The sequence below is a fragment of the Pieris brassicae genome, chromosome 11 (genome assembly GCF_905147105.1).
Source record: "Pieris brassicae chromosome 11, ilPieBrab1.1, whole genome shotgun sequence".
Classification (NCBI taxonomy): domain Eukaryota; kingdom Metazoa; phylum Arthropoda; class Insecta; order Lepidoptera; family Pieridae; genus Pieris; species Pieris brassicae.
Window position 1 is genome coordinate 11657425 of NC_059675.1, and position 17095 is coordinate 11674519.

Below are 17095 nucleotides of genomic sequence, written 5' to 3' on the forward strand. Positions count from 1 at the left end.
AGATCTCATAGGATATAACGAATTACTACCGATCTAAGTGTTGCCTAATTAATAGTTACGTTTGTATATTCACAACCGTTCATATTACGCATGTAGCTTTATACCTATGATGACGATCTAATCTAAATGTATACAATCCTAATTAACTAGTTACAACTAGTAACAATACTAGTACATTATTATTATAAATTACATTTAAAAATAATTAAATCATTTTTATTTATTATTTCTATTAGTTGGGGCATATTTATAGTGCGGCCAATTCTTTATAAACAACGAACAAAGATGGGAGAGTGGAGGTCCTCCGGAACTAAAACTTATCGAGTTAACAAGATGTTTTCCTTAATTGAACGAGCAAGTCTTAAATGCGCACATAGACAAAAAACACATCCGAGGATCTACCTTCGCGCTCAGTCACTCTAGGCCAACACTGCTCAAAATAGTAAATAAAATCTATATATAAAATATTCATAAATATAAAACCTACATATATACCTAAATATTTATTTAAACCTACAATTGGAACCGTATTTCTAATATCAGCCGAATAGAAGATACGTGAAGTAATATTTGTAGCGGAAATGAATTGGATAAAATGAAATTTCGCCCGTGTGAGGCCATTCGTACAAGCATCATAATAATACGTACGTATATGTACGAAATACTATATTAATCATACAAATTTCACTGGATTAAATAAAGCTACGTATGGGTTAAGGTCATACGAACGAGTTACAGTTAATGTGCATTAAAAGCGCTCTAAGGCACAGGAAACGGAAGTCGACACAAAGGCGAGGAAGATGCCGAGCGAAAAGCTAGAACGCATGCCACTTTACAAAACGATGCTAGACTATTGGAAAATCTGCAGTACCATGTGGCTTGTTTTCAGTTGAACAAAAGGTATAAACGCAAAGATAAAATATAGTCGAGCTGTACCACAAACCACTACAGAAATTAATCTCCTAATTCACACACTATAGGCCAATTATTTTTAAATAGAACGCTTTTATGACTAATATATAATTATGATTTTAATTTATTAAATTATATTAATAAAAGTAATATTTTAAATTTATATTTGAAATTATAATTTATATTCGAGGTTGTTAACCGTGATAATGTGTTTAATAATATTTGTTTTGTAATAGTTTATGTGAAGATACAACTATATAATTTTATCGTATGTAGATAGGAATAGATTACCTTAAGGATATAATAACTGGGGCTAGAAAATTCGGCAATTACATAGCCACATAATTCTAATGAATTTTTCTTGCTTTGTTGTGTTTATACAAAACTTGTTTTTAATTTATTTAAATAATAAGTAATCATTATGATTGATTTTTAATCAATTAATAATTTAAAATCAGTCTGTAAATTTTATAAGGTAGGGAGAATCTGCCAAAATGTCTGAACATATTCGGATTGAAGAACTGGAATACAGTTCAGACTATAGAACTCCTGTATGTAACATTCCCGTATTCGAAGACTAAGTTGTATCATTCTCACTTAATTCAGTCTTTGCAAACGAGCCGGCAGGTCACTTTGGACAAAGTGCTACCGCCGGCCATGGACACGTACAACACCGACTAGCGGGTGTGTTTCCGACCTTTGGGTGAATGGTACGCTCTTTTCTTGAAGGCTTAGAGGCCTTCGTGTCGATTGAGAAATACCTCTGCTGGTAGGTGGGACTACAAAGAGGTGGTCTGCGGCAGTGTCTCAAAAAGCGTAAAAAGGATGGAATTCTCTACTCTGTGACATTACTAGTTACCTATAGTGTCCTTTATATTATTTAAAATAAATTATTTGTAAAATTAACAATAAATAAAAGTAATAAACGCACCTCTAATAGAGGGTAATTTCACTAATTCCTGTTCCTTATTATTTTGAACGTTGAACCTACTGGAGCCATGTCGTTTGGGCTGGCCATTCCAACCTGGAGGAATTGGACCATCAGCCGCGCGTGGGACTATAGTGGCTGGAGGTGGTGGGCGGTTTGCGAGTGATTGCTTCTCTGGGTGACTCTGAAAAGACACGAAACATTAACTGAGACTTCACTAGGTGTAATAAATATAATGTAAGGTACATAGTACATACACTGGTACACAAGTTGTGTGGCGTTATTTCTATTTTGTTAATACTAATTTTATGGTCGATAGCAAGAGAACATCCATGGCCGTGAATATATAAATAAAAGAAAAAATATATCACTAATATTCTTCGCGATTTTAACGGATGAAACAGTGATTCTCCGAATCTGGATATATTCGGTAGTGGGATCACCAGATTCGGTTTTAAAGAAAGCATTGTTAAGTAAGTGCCTATCTCGAACCAAATCCAGTTTTGCTGGTAATTTTTTTTTCTGCTTAACAAAAATTTCAGGTATTTTTATATTATATTGTATATTTTTTTATTGTTGTAACATTTATGTTTATCTAAATTGTAATAAAGTTTAGAGAAGAGTTTGTAACATATACCGTAGATATAGCATAAATATAAATATTGTATGACGTTATATAGGTTATAATCTGTTAATAAAAAAGCAATCGCATTCAAGTTCAACGTTAAGGGCCTAACGGAGCTGTTGGTTCCAGAGGAAAAACGGCTCCTCTACATACCCTTTATAAGGACTAGAACGTATAAATAAATACATCCAGGACACGCCCAGTCATCGAGGATCCTAGCTAAGTTGTTTTGCGACCTTGCAAACATGACGCTTAGGGTATGGGGTTCAGTAAACATCCGAGTTTTGAGAAAGATTTGAGTTTCTTGCCTATCTTCTCCACACGAAACAACTAGAATCATCTTTATATTTTATTTAACGTTTAAAAGTGTCATTTTAGATGGTCTAATTGGAATAAATGATTTGACTTTGACTTTGTCAAAATGTTGTGAAATAAATTCTTAGTAATGAAAATTAAATAATTTACAAACAGTAGTTAGTGCCTTGTTTGGTATATCTATTATCATAAGCCTTTTTTGGATTGTAGCCTTTTTTACATGTTGCTGTTTATAATACTATATATGTTACTAGAATCAAGAAATATAGGGAAATACTTTGTAAATTAATTACAATATAATATTAAAGAAATACCTAATTAATAAAAAATGTTAACGTATATAGTGTTAATTAATTTGTATAGAATATTAAACGATAATCTGAAAAATATTAAACATCAATTGTCTGACCTTTAGTATTATGTATTTCTTTGCTAAAGCTTATATATAATAAATGAAATTTTCCAGAACTCAAAGGATCTATTATCCTTTATAAGAGCCGTTGACGTCCTGTGCAATTTATTAGTAAAGCAAATCCAATCATATCTGGGAGCGATGCCAAGATATATATATATATATAGGTCATCTTATGCACGTGGGTGGCTTTCAATGTCAATGATAATGACATAGATCCTATGGCAGTAGAAAACAAAAGAAACGCGCGATTATGGCAACAACTATTAATAAGTTCTAAAACAAAATACGAGCACGATAACAAAAACACGGAAAACATATGAAATAAAAAAAATATAACATAATTGCATTTCTGTATTACTTTACACATGAATAAACATTATGTTATAATTTAAAATTAAATTACGTATTCGCTGAAAAAAACTTTTTATAGCCATTTGTTGACAAAGACTACGGTAAAAATAAATGTATTTTCTATATTATTCCGTATGTCATAAGTGTACAGTTAGCATAGTCATGATCAAAAGTAGGACGTTATACATGATAGATGTTATTTAAATAACCCTCCAATGATAATGTCTTCATGTATCTGTTCTAGTTTGCTTCTTTTAAACGCTTAACTAACTGTTAATAAACTGTGCTACAATATGATCGCTTCTATTGATTTCAGAAAAGCAATTAACGCCTCGGCAAATTATAAATATTTAAATAAGTAACATTTTTTAATTAAATTCAGACACGTGTGTAACGTGTACGGCAATTAACTAATAGTTAAACAACTATCAATTATTTCAACCTCAAACCTCGTTTAAGGAACGTTTAGTAAGGACCTTTATCAGTAAGAATATCGCAAATATCATAAAACTGGAACTCTTTAGTAACATTGTTATTGGGTACTTCCATCATTCCTTGCCTTTCCTCAATGATCGGAATGGAATAAATTTATTTCTATTTTTAGAAAGACATCAAGAATTCTTTACGTCCGCCACAGCGCCGCTTCGCTGCCATCCTTGAATGTCAAATGTTGACTTATTCAGCTTGTATATTAGTGACGAAGAAAAAAGATTACAACAAAGTACATTATTAATCGAACCAGATTTATAAATCGATATTATGCATGTACTACTTTTGGAAAAAAATATTATTGTCTTTTGTTGACATAGCTGTTGCACATTAAGAAAAACACTTTTTGAACGGATTGAAGCTATGTATTATTATTAAAAACTTATAATTATTTACATAATTTTAAATTTTTTCCGACGTTTCGCGTGCTTTTCAGCGTGCGTGGTCACGGTGACTACATTATAAGTTTTTAATAATAATATATAGCCTCAATCCGTTCAAAAAGTGTTTTTCTTAAAAAAACATTATTCTATTAATTAACGTGAAACATTATAATTAATATTAATGTGACAACATAATATTTTATTTTAATAATTTGATAATGTAGTGATAAAAAGAATTGACTATAATGATATTATTCATAATGTAATTGTAACTTCGATTCTATTTAGATAAATTTGAACGCGTGAAAAATGAAAAACGAAAAATGTACCACAATAATATTTATGTACCAAATTCTTGCAAATAAATTATTATTATTATTAAAACAGTTACATAATTGCGATATATTTGGTCCTGGTTATCGGCGAAACACACATTTACAAACTTAATTGAAAGTTGATGAGAAATATAATGACCTTTGATTCCATCTTAAAGGTGAAGTATTCTCGGTAAAATTTATTTGAGAACTGGTAATCAATCTATTTTTAGATGAGATGAGACGTTCATAAGGTAACATTTTTAACTACAACCCACTCAAGTGTTAAAAAACGTCATTTTTCATTTTCCAATATGTTATTATTAGTTACTTAAATATGTATATGAGGTACGTATACTATAACCATTTGTTACGGTTGTAATAAGGGAAATACATTCTTTGAGAGTTTATATATAAATTACGCATGGTGTGTTCAGAGGAATTGTTTGGATTAATTAATACCTGCAGCCAAGTTTCGGACACTTGGGATGTCGAGGCAGGCAGGAATACGCAATTGTTAAATTTCGTATCTACGTACCAGCTGTCTGCTGAAGAATTTCCGAACCAATTTGACGGTCCTTTAAGAAAAGAGCGTACCAATTCTTAAAAAGCTGGCAACGCACTTGCGAGCGCTCTCGCGATGTGAGTGTCTATGGGCGGCGGTATCACCTAATATCAAATGAGCCTCCTATCCGTTTGCCCACTGTTATATAAAATAATAATTTATGTTATTAGGTGTATAGGTTACCGCTTAATAAGGATTATTATAGTTTTGGTTATTAATAAACACTTTGTAGCGATAAAAGCCAAAAGCATGTTATTATCCTTTGATTGACGTATGTAAGTATGAACATAAATTTATATGAGATACTACTGCGGTCAAAATGCAAGGTTGTAATGTGACCACAATGTTTGCGCAAGAATAATTAAACTGAATAAATGATAGTTAACAATGGCGTTAAACATGTTTTTCTGCATCGATAAGATTTCCTATAGACTGTTCGCTGTCTTTAAAAATATCAAGGAAATTGACTCCATGGATTGTAGCGCCAGTCTACATTACATCACAGTATTTAATCTCAGAGAAAAGCTTTATACGACTTTGTTGGAGTCAAACCACAACATATTAAAGCGGATAAACTCAGGTTCCAATTGGAAAAATCTTGCCTTATAGAGATATTGTATCTACAGTTCAAGAATAAATAGCGTTCGACAATACAATTACTTTATGAATTGTTCAGTCACGTAGTCGACACATAAAACTGTAAGTGCTATAGTAAATTACATTATTACGTAGTAAAGTATAGTTTCATAAAATAAATAATATTAATTTATTAAATACAGTCTAAACTCTATGTAACATCCCCCAATTGAACGACGAACACTCTAAGCGTTGAAATCAATTGGCTTTGGTTGGTTTAGCTTGTCTTCCATACAATGTTACACTCTACATAGCATTACACCCACTCTCAATAACGACAACAATTGAGTTATAAAGTACTTTTAAGTTGCTAAAGTAAAGTTGTTTTCGCTTTATTATCGTCGCCCGCAATAAACTCGATTGTCGGCATCAACCATATGAACTTTCTAAGAAATTCGTTCTTTTGTTTACAAATTGGGATTGCTTGCACGTGTAGACTGTTGTTGACCATGACTAATAAGTAGGAGTATTATATAAGGAGGGTTATTTATACGTGTTTCTTCTCTTCATTTAACGACAAGTCTTTATAACGCCATAAAATGCAGCAATGCTTCAGTATCGTTATATAGAGTTTATACTGTAGTTGTGAAAGGTATAAAGAAACATAAATTTCTGACTAATCAAAATTAGATGTGATGTTTTAGGTTTATTAATCCAATAAAACGCTCTAGCGGTGCTTACGTCATATCTTTTGGTCCCAGACACAATTTTCATGTTATTTAAAAATGTTACGACCACTATAAATAGATTTCCTTGGCAATCAAATCGTACGAGGGTTTAATGAAAAGACATCCATATATTAAAGTTAACGGGGTGTGATGGAATTATCGCTTTTTCAATTTAATAAACACGAGCGAAGAAACATCTACTACATATGTTTTATTTTTCGTCCCACGTGTGTCGTCAGGTCTAAGTGAAAGTTATTTTACATGTTTGTATAAAAAGTAGCATTTAGTTTACTTTTGGGCGTTTTAAAGAAATGTAACGTTATTTTCATGTAATAATTTTCTACTTTATCTGATTGACAAAAATAGGTTTATACAATAATTACCGGAATGAGTTAAGATTTGGACGTGCCATCTTATAATTGGGATATAGCAATATTAGTGCCTTCTAGTACTGGAATAATGTATGAAATAACAAATTTATGAATTCAAGAGTCACAAATATACAGAAACATAACTTTCCAATACGATTTCGTATCCAATAACGGTAAAGCGTTCTTCTAAATTCCTTTAAAATGTTAATTTGTTTGGCGTTGCTCATGAATATTTTTGGCCGTATGTTGTGTTGTTTATAAATTTTAGTACGAAGTAAATACAGGTGTTTTAATTCTTTAAAGGCAACATGGGTTACCTTCCGTGCCTTCTGAAGAGTGAGCAATGAGGACTAACTTTTGAGAATGGACTCACCTAGGACACGAATCATTGTGACGACGTAAAACAAAACCAAACTATACCAGAGATTATTTATACTCGTATTATAAAACTACTGGACCGGTTTCAAAAATTCACCAATAGAAAGCTGCATCTTCACTAACTGACATTGGGATCCCTCACAAAAATTCAATAATATTTATATTTATATATTATTTATTAAATAATAACCCAAGGTGTGAAAAAATCATCAAAAAAAATCTGTCATCGCGTGCGCTGTGGAAACTATTGATGATAGAACAAAAACTGTTTATTATAGAACGTATCAATATCTACAAAAATATTTTTTACACATAGGCACATTATATGTTGGCCTATCCCAAATTGGAATTTCAAAACATAAAATTATTTTGCTACCACAAAACAAAACTACGTCAAATATTGTGTATAAGGAAGTACTAAGATGCTAAAGTTCTACAAATAAATATTTTCTCTATTATTATAGAAGACAGTTTAGCATTTTGAATTTTTGAATTTATTTTTAACTAAAAATAAAACTAAAAATTCCAGGACTGATAAAAAATTACCTACATGAATTGAAGAAATTTTCAACACCTGTAGAGTATTGGTAAATTAACTAATTTCGGACATTCTACGTAAATGATGTTACGAAAAAATGTATTAGATATATATTCGTTGTGAAGTAAAATCTGTATAATGATCAGATTATGAATGTACGTGTGTATCTAATGATGTGAAAGGAAGTAATTAAAAACTAAGTAAAATAAAACTTTTATGATAACAAATATATATATAGTGCGACTTAGTCCGACGAGATAATTAGTAGAGATTTCTTGTGTAACAATTGCAGTTAAATATACGTACGTTATATAAGTACACTAATCACATAGTCCCTAGTCACTAGTCACATTATTTTTCAGTCCTTATACACTTCACACAACCAAAGTACTAAAACTCTATCTCCATCACAATTGGTTCATCTCAACAAGGCGGAAATAGTTGTTTATGAATAAGAGGGCGTATTTGTTAAAATCAAGAATTGATAACGTATTCTTTAGAAAAAACCGATGATATTGATGTTGCAGTTGATGACAGATCACGGTGGTGTTTGTCGTTTCTTTACAGGTTCAGGGTTAGACAAAGTGCTGCCTGTTCTTGTAGCAATTCAGCTGAAGAGACGGTGTTACATGTTCTTACCGTCTGTCCAATGTATGAGATACGACAGGTATAACACTGAACAAGCTATGGGAATAAAATCAACAGAGACGAACGTAAAGGAAATAATGTTTTACAATAGGGTAATCTTTCTGAAATTTGCTGTAAATGTTACATAAGAAGTTGTTAAATGACATATGTAAAAAATAAATAAATCAGTGGCGCTACAACCTTTTCAGGACCGAGCCTGAGATTTCTATATCTGTTTCATGATCACTTGTTAATCTAATCAGAAAGTACGTGGTCACCTCCAGTGCCTGACTCAGTCGACTTTTTTAGTCGAAGGCAAGCCGGTTTCCTTCACCATTCGAGCGAATGTTAAATGCGCACATAGAAAGAAAGTCCATTGGTACACAGCCGGGGATTGAACCTACGACTAACCTAAATAAACACACTGCTAAAAGAAACAGGTACCTAGTAGTGCTTATCCGGGTTACCGATACCATTTACTTAAGTTGTACATATATATACGTAAGCTATTTGCCAGTTATTGTACATATATATATAAGCCTGCGACGACAGCATAGTCAGGGAATTAGCTAGAAAACATATTTTTTAAGGTATAAAAGTGCGTAATAAAAACCGCGAGTGATCGTAAAGGACTGCAGTTATAATGTCCATCACTGAAACCGGTGACCTAAAAGCTAAAGTTTGCAAAACATCCTATAAAACTCGCACTTTGCGTACAATTTAGGTCAGTGCAACTGAAAGGAATTTCATGAAAAATATCACAAAATAGTTACAAAGCCCACATGATTACAACACGAAGGAATACTTTTCTGACGCATACAACGAAATTAGCTCAGAATGGATTATAAATAATATGAAAACAGCTCGCTATTATCTTCTATATGAACAAATTAAGCACCGATACATTCGCCATGACCTACCTAGTATTGGAAAAAAATCTTTTAACAAACAAACTATGGAGTATATTACATCACGTATGGAGAGTCCTGGGTTAGAATTGAAGTTAAAATAGGAGATCCAGATTTTTTTTTTGCATCAAGTAAACAACGGGCGGTTTAGATGACGTTTCGTTTATCTATCGTTGAACCCATGAGTGATTTATAACTAGTCTAGCCATACATACTGAAACAAAGTAAAAAAAATTCTGTTGCAAACAACACTCATTACTTTTACAGTGTATTAGTTTACTACATAAATATAAAACAATGTACAATATAAAAAGCTTATTCGAAGTGGTCTCCATTGGCTGCAATACAGTCCATAAAACGTTGAGGTAAGATATCAATAGAAGCACTAACTCCTTCCATGGGAAATTTCTTCTCTGCCAATCGTACGGATTGTGTTAAGGACTCGTTAAGAGCAAGCCGTACTCTCTACAACTGACCATAAATCATAATCCAGATTAAGATCAGGACTAGACGACGGCCAGTCTTCAGCTCTGATGAAGTCCGAAACGTTCGTTTCCAACCAAGACTGCGTAGGAATTCTTGGTTATTCAACATAAGGTGTTGTTAAGGGGCTTCACTACCTTCTGAAGAATGGTATCTTTATACACTTGTGCTGATGTTTTGATACCTTTTTCATAAAAGCATGGCTCAGACACTCCTTCATAGCCAATACCCCACCAAACCATCACTGAAGTCGGATTGTGCCCACGTTGCACTCTGTCGACTAATTGGAAAGCTTCCTTAGAGCTTTGAGCATAAATACGGTTACATTGTTTGTTAAAATGTTGCTAATTGTAAAAAAAATCTCATCCGTAAACAAAATTTTCCTGTGACCCTTTGCGTACCGTTTCGGTTTTACCACCCTATTCTTTTTTAAAATATCAGTTAAGAAATGACTAGTACGTCTCTTATAGGCTACAAGTCCTAAGTCATCTTTTAAAATACGCGACATGGTTCTAGGTGTTATCTCCCGAGATAAAATATTTTGCTTTCGGACAGGATTTCTTCGAATTTTTTTCGTACGAACACGTGGACGGACAGATCTTTTTCCGTCACAAACAGAAGAGGTCTCGTTGTACCTATTAATAGTCTGGTACACAAACATTTGACTGATATCAAGCGTATGGAAAGTTTTAAAAATTGCATTGCTCCATACCTACTTGTGTAATGCAATCACAGCGATTCGGTTCTCTTTATCACCACACTCCATTTTAATATCGCAAAATATTGTACAATATATTGGCGCCAAAATGAGATAACCCAATGGACAATAATATAAAAATCACAGATTCTAAATTCAAATATAATATTTTGTTAATTATCAATTGTAACAGTGTTTATGGCCAGACTAAGTCGTTAGTACCGTGTTAAAAATTGTATACAAAGCTCTTAGATTAAAAATTAATATAACCTCAAATCGTATGTGATTTTAAATTGCCACATTTTACTATTTATTTCATCGGAAGTACAAATTAGTTACATTAAATAATAATCCTGACTTATGAAGATGCAGAATTAATGTCGAGTACCGTACGACTCACCATAACCAGAGGTCGGTCAACGGAGCGACGCGCTTGGAACATTGTCGACAAGGAATTCCTTGCAATATTAGCTGAAGCTGCGGAGGCCAGCATTTTAATCACAGCTCATACCCTCAAATAACACTTGTCCACAAAACACTTCACACGCGTAACATCAGCGCAAAACTGTCACATCTAATTAAACCCTTTCCGAAATTAATTTATTCGGTAGATACATGATAAGACACAGATAGTGCGACTAACATCACAACTCTCTCCTCACAAAATACAAATCACATAAATAGAAACTTAGAAAGTAAACAAAATGCGCGTTTGACGTTCACATCACAGAGAACGAATCTGGCAAACTCAATATAATCCAAGAAAATCAATCTTAAACGTAACAGCGCAACTATTGCTTCTAAAAAATCACAACATAAAACGCAAGCTGACATCATTACCCTCAACGTTATGCTAAAATTATAATGCAGTGTAATATCATGTCGAGCACGTTTATAAACAGAATAACAATTGTGTTTGACACTGGCTTAAGCTTATACTAATGTATTGATAAACAAAAAACATACAAATGCGACGCAGTTTACTAGATTGTTACTGATAAGACTGATGACACAAGGATTGAGATTCGTGAACGAAACTGAGTACGAACTATGACCCTGTGTCACGCTTAGCGCTAAGCTTCATTACTGAATGTTGCATAGAATCAAAATTTCGCTTCAGTTAAAGCTTTAAAGCCGTTAAAATGCGGCTGCCCTAAACAACATTTGGCACACGACACTGCCGACGTATAATGTTTTAATAACAAGATCATTGATTCTCGTATGTGTGGTAATGTAAGCAATAACGCCTTATCAGCCTACAATTTAGTTCGTGTCATATAAACAGGTATGTGAAATTGATTTCAGATCTACGCTTGCGTGTGGAAAATCGCAAAATAACATCAAGGTTGATACTTGATACCGAATGCGGATTAATTTAAGTACACACAAACAGTTATTGGAAATGGAAATCATAATTTTGAAGCATGCTACTGTATTGGGAAATACCAGATAACGAAATATGGAAAAAAATAATTATGATCCGTGCTTATTCGTAAAACTCTTTTGTTTTTAATATACTTATTTAAACACCCTGAAGGAGGTCTTATCTCTTAAGCGGAAGTTCTTTCTTAATGCGTGATTCTTCCAGAATTACCAGCGTTTTTATACATAGAAGTTATTAGCTGTTTTTGGCGAATGTTTGGGGCTGGCAAGAGCATATTGGATGATTACGTCTAAATACTACATACCAAACCTACGTTTGAAAATGAATGCATGTAGTTGTGTAAACACTGACGTTTATTTTTAAATAACGTATAAAATATGTATACGAGCTAATTACCCGGAGCCAAAATATACAAGGGGTCAGAGGGCTCTCAGCGTAAAGACAGACCTAGATTCCTAAACGAGGTTGAGACGATATTACGGCTATAAATATAAAGTCCGGTAGGCCATGACGGCATACCTCGTATAAAAATATAGGTATTAAGTATTTAACTAGGACGATGGAAAATTAAAAAAAAAATATGTTTATATGGTAAACGGGCTGGAGGCTCACCAGATGTTAAGTGATATCGCCGCCCATGAGCTTTTTTTAAGTACGTCGAATTGGTTCGGAAATACATCTGCAATGTGTTGGTGAGAGACAAAAACTTCCTCGCGCTCAGTTGTGGAACGACGGACGGACGAACGAGGTGATACGGGTGGAATTTCATATTCTGCCTCGACCACCCATGATGAAACCCAGCTGCATGTATTAATCCGAAAAACTCCTATGAACACTCTCCATTGAAAATGCGGTAAAAGATGCAGAGAGACACCATATCTCTACGTATCGCCAAGGCATGAAGCCGCTCGGAAAGTGACTGGTGGTTGACGATTCGAAGCGCTATTTGTTTAATATGGTTAAGTGGAAAATTCTGGTACTGGGGAGCTCCCTCCCACAGTTGAGAAACACTAATGCTACTCCATTAACGGCCAAATTTACGTTTTATTAAACATAAAGTGTTCTGAGCGTGGCATGGCTTGGAGAGAAGAACCGTCTCGTCTCTGAACTCACCAAGCTTTTTAGAGGCTAATGTTTAATACTAACTTATATAATAGAATGTATGATAATTAATATATTGTAAAACTAAAATATACAATATAATATATGCTAGTTATATATAATCTTAGAAATTTCATACAGCATAAAACATCTTATTGTAACCAATAAAGGTAAAATATACAACTGTTTATTTAAGAATTTAGTTTTGGCGGAAACGAGATAAACACTAAGATAAAAACATTTGAACTAAGAGACGAAACATTTTAAAATTCCTAGCCGATAACATTTAAAAACGGTACATTAATAAACACTTATCGTTAGCATTTTAGTACGAGTCTAACATTATCAATTAAAAATGTAAATATACAAATTTAAATGTTTAAATTAATAACTAAAACTACAATGCCTGGGTGGCAAGAATTATCCTCTATTATTATAAAACTTAAGCCTCAAAAGTAAAAAAAAGAAAGCCCAGGGGCTACAACCTCTTAGCTCTGAACCTCAAATTTTTATCTTTATGGTGACCATTTGCTTTTTCATATAGAACTCTTAATGGGTCTACACCGTACAAGCGAGTGTTAAATGATACAGAGTCCGGGACATAGCCGGGGTTATAACTAACGACCGTTGAGAGTTCCTGAAACCACTTGGCCAAGAGTAGGTATTAAGTAGGTAATTTTACCGAAGTCGTCCCACGTGACACTATTATTTCAGCTTGGACTGTGCCTATGTATAAATTGTCCCTACTCTGAATCTAATGGACATACAGAATACAGGTCGGTTTGGTCAAATACTGCCTATTAAAGGGTTTAGTATAATAAAAATTAATATATTTAATTTTTACAACAAAATAGCGCGCAATAACCGCGTCCTTGACACAAGAATTGCTCCAATTTGCTACGCGAATTTAAATTTACTAATCATTCAAGATGCCGATTTGCACAGCATGGTGAATGTGAGAATAATATATGTAGTTCAAAATAGACTTTGTTATGATTTTAGATGTATATATATATTTCATGTTTCCATATTTTTTTTACCTACAGCATCTTTGCTTCAGAAAACATCTATTCTGTTATGCAGTTGGATCTTATATGGTAGACATGAAGCTAAAAATGTTAAACTAAATACAAAAAATTATGATGCTCAAGAACAGTAAACATCTTTATATTTCAGTGCATGAATAGTGTGAACACAGAATAAGTGAGTGTCACGCAAACTATTTACTTTTTCATTTTACCTCTCTAGATCACTATTATTAAGAAACTATAAAAGCTATAACAATGACCACAATAGTTCAAAAGGAAAGAAGTATGACACTGATTTATTATTTAAACAGTACCTACAAAAATGTGCTCAATATTGAGAAAACTTAAACACTAATTGCATTGGAAATCCCTTAAATTTGAAATAAAACACGCTATATGCTGACATTGGCGTTGAATATCAACTGTTTCAAAATAGAGTGTGGTGCCAATTTCATGAATGTTATGTAATGATAAACATCACATATGATATTTAGACTATAATATGGCATTGTATGTGTTTATTGTTTCACAAACCATGTTGTTTTGAAAAATGTATTTAATTGATAATGCAGTTATATAATGCAATTACAGTGTTCAAAAATTCAATCTTATACTATATTCTTAAAGGTCCATAATATTTGTTATTAATATATCACATCAAAATCAATACTAAATTAAGAAGAATATTTTTCATTGCCTAGCTAATATGCATTCTTATAGAAATTAAATAATATACAGTGGTACCTCGACAGACAAGTTTTATTTGTGCCATAACCTTGCTCATACGTCTAATTATTCATATGTTCCTCAGTTAAATTAATTGAAATGCCATTAATCTGTTTCAGCACCCAAAACACCACCTCACATATTTTTGTTAAATGTTTTGAATGAGAAAATGATTTCACATTTTAATTCAATAGACATCATCTTATTTGTACACATGGTTATAAAAATAATGTTATTGTTTTGTAAATGTACAAAAAGAAAAAATGTGAACCCAACTTATCAAAAATGCTTCGGAATTGAGGGAAACAAGCAAACAGACTGATGTCTAGTTTAAGGTGGGTGAAACTGTTAGTGTAGTGTGTAGTGTGAGATTAGTTGAATATCAAATCTTGTTCTCTCTCAATCTCAAAGCAAAATATTGCTTGCTTGGCTGCTTGTTTTTCAAAATACTCATATATTGAGGCACCACTGTATCTTGCTATTTTATATAAAAACATTTGATATAAATTGCCAAATCATAAGATGGCCATTAGGAATGCTAGTTATTCCTACATTTTTATACATTTTATTTGATAGATCTTACTTCTGTATGAGGTATTTTTTGTATAAATAACATGTCAATATGTATAAAAACACAAATGTTTGTGTATTCTAATAAATCTTATTTAAAGGTGCCTATTTTAAAATATATATTTCAATGAAAATATTCTAGTTTGATTCTAGTGTGAAATTGCTATATGTGAAAGAATTCTACTATTTTCAAAGAATATTACTTCAGGTTTTTTGGCATCTAACATGTAATTTTATAATAACATTATAAGTTTAAAAAAAGAGATGCAGAAAAAAGTAACAACAGATAAAGAGATAAAGATAGTTGGTAGTATTGTATTATAACTATTGATCAGATAAGCATTGCTGCCTTAAAATATAGTTAGGACTGAGAACATATTTCTTATTAGTGACATAAATACATTTTTCAGTTTGTTAATACTTAAACTACACAATATTATAGGTATGTGTCAATGTTTATGTTTAGGTCGTAAAGCGCATGAATTCATGGCGCAAATTAATCCTTATTTTATGAATGAACTCAAATTACATCACAAGTCACAACCTACTTGTATTGGCCTAATAAGTTTTAACCCGGCTTACATAAAAATAATTAATTTAAATTTGACAATAACAGTAACGATATAACGTAAAATGATTAAGGAAAATAGTTGAAACTGAAGCCACTTAATATTTTCCCTGAATTAAATTTATAAACAATATCAAACATACGGCATACCTCTGTGTCGCTTTCGCCGTTTTTGCTATTTTCTGTTTTGGTCTTCATTCTATTTATCACTACTTACAACACTAAACAATGAATTTCACTGCACAAATTTTATATTTAATTCAACAAAAAGTAAACGTTTATCGAAATTCCAATTTTATATTCATCAATCAGTATTTGAGAATGTACTCTATGGTTTATGCCGTCGTTGTACGTCACACAGTAATATTAGTCTATTGTCCGCAGTACCACAGACTAAAAATCTTGGAATACAGCTAATACAAATATCAAGTCTATAAGTTATATTACAGATGTCTAATTATATCAATATAATATACTAATCTACTACGATACATCCTAGGCTTGCCAGTCGCGTCAACCCAATACCACTATCTCTGCAATATTAATCTATAATACATATATCTCTATAATACTATAATCCAATCTCATCATATTCACCAGGGCTAAGTTTAGTTAGTATAACATTTTAAACAAATATTGAAGGGAAGAAAGTAATAGTCATATCCAGTGGATACAAGAAAAAAGTTACAGCACTCATGTTACACAATTTGTATATAATCTGGCAGGTCTTCTGTTCTCTTCTTTTTCTTATTCATATAATATAAGGGCAAACGAACCTATCAGACGCTGCTAAAGACCAGTGATCGCAGCCCATGGACACCTATTATAGCTTGCTATACTCTTATACTTGCTTGCTTACTCACTTGTGAGTTGCCTGCTTTTGAGGGAGAAGTAGACTCTTTTTAAGCAACTGAAGGTCGTATCACCCAGGGAAGACCCTCATCGGGAGTCTATTCCACAGTTCGCTAGTTCGCAATAGAAAATGCATGATGTGGACGGGAAAAACCATCAATGCGACATCAAACTTGAAATGAGGCAGGAGGGACCAATAAAAACAACTCTTAGTCAAGCCCTTCACTGAATTTGGTCAAAAGGAATAAGTATTCTTTATATAC

General features: G+C 32.6%; 1 protein-coding gene across 2 annotated transcripts in view; it reads right to left on the bottom strand.

Annotated features, from left to right (window-relative positions):
- The window catches only part of LOC123716013 (serine/threonine-protein phosphatase 2A 56 kDa regulatory subunit gamma isoform-like), a 36539-nt gene extending 20231 nt beyond the window's left edge, over positions 1 to 16308 (bottom strand). The window contains exons 1-2 of one of the 2 annotated variants that reach the window (XM_045671479.1): positions 11004 to 11538; positions 1844 to 2024 (exon numbers count right to left, since the gene is read on the bottom strand). In XM_045671479.1, coding sequence (XP_045527435.1) covers positions 1844 to 2024; positions 11004 to 11096 — 274 coding nt within the window. In that variant the 5' untranslated portion in view covers positions 11097 to 11538. Of the gene's footprint in view, positions 1 to 1843; positions 2025 to 11003; positions 11539 to 16130 lie in introns of those variants that run through there. The other variant, XM_045671480.1, reaches the window with a different exon arrangement.
- Positions 16309 to 17095: the final 787 nt, after the last annotated feature.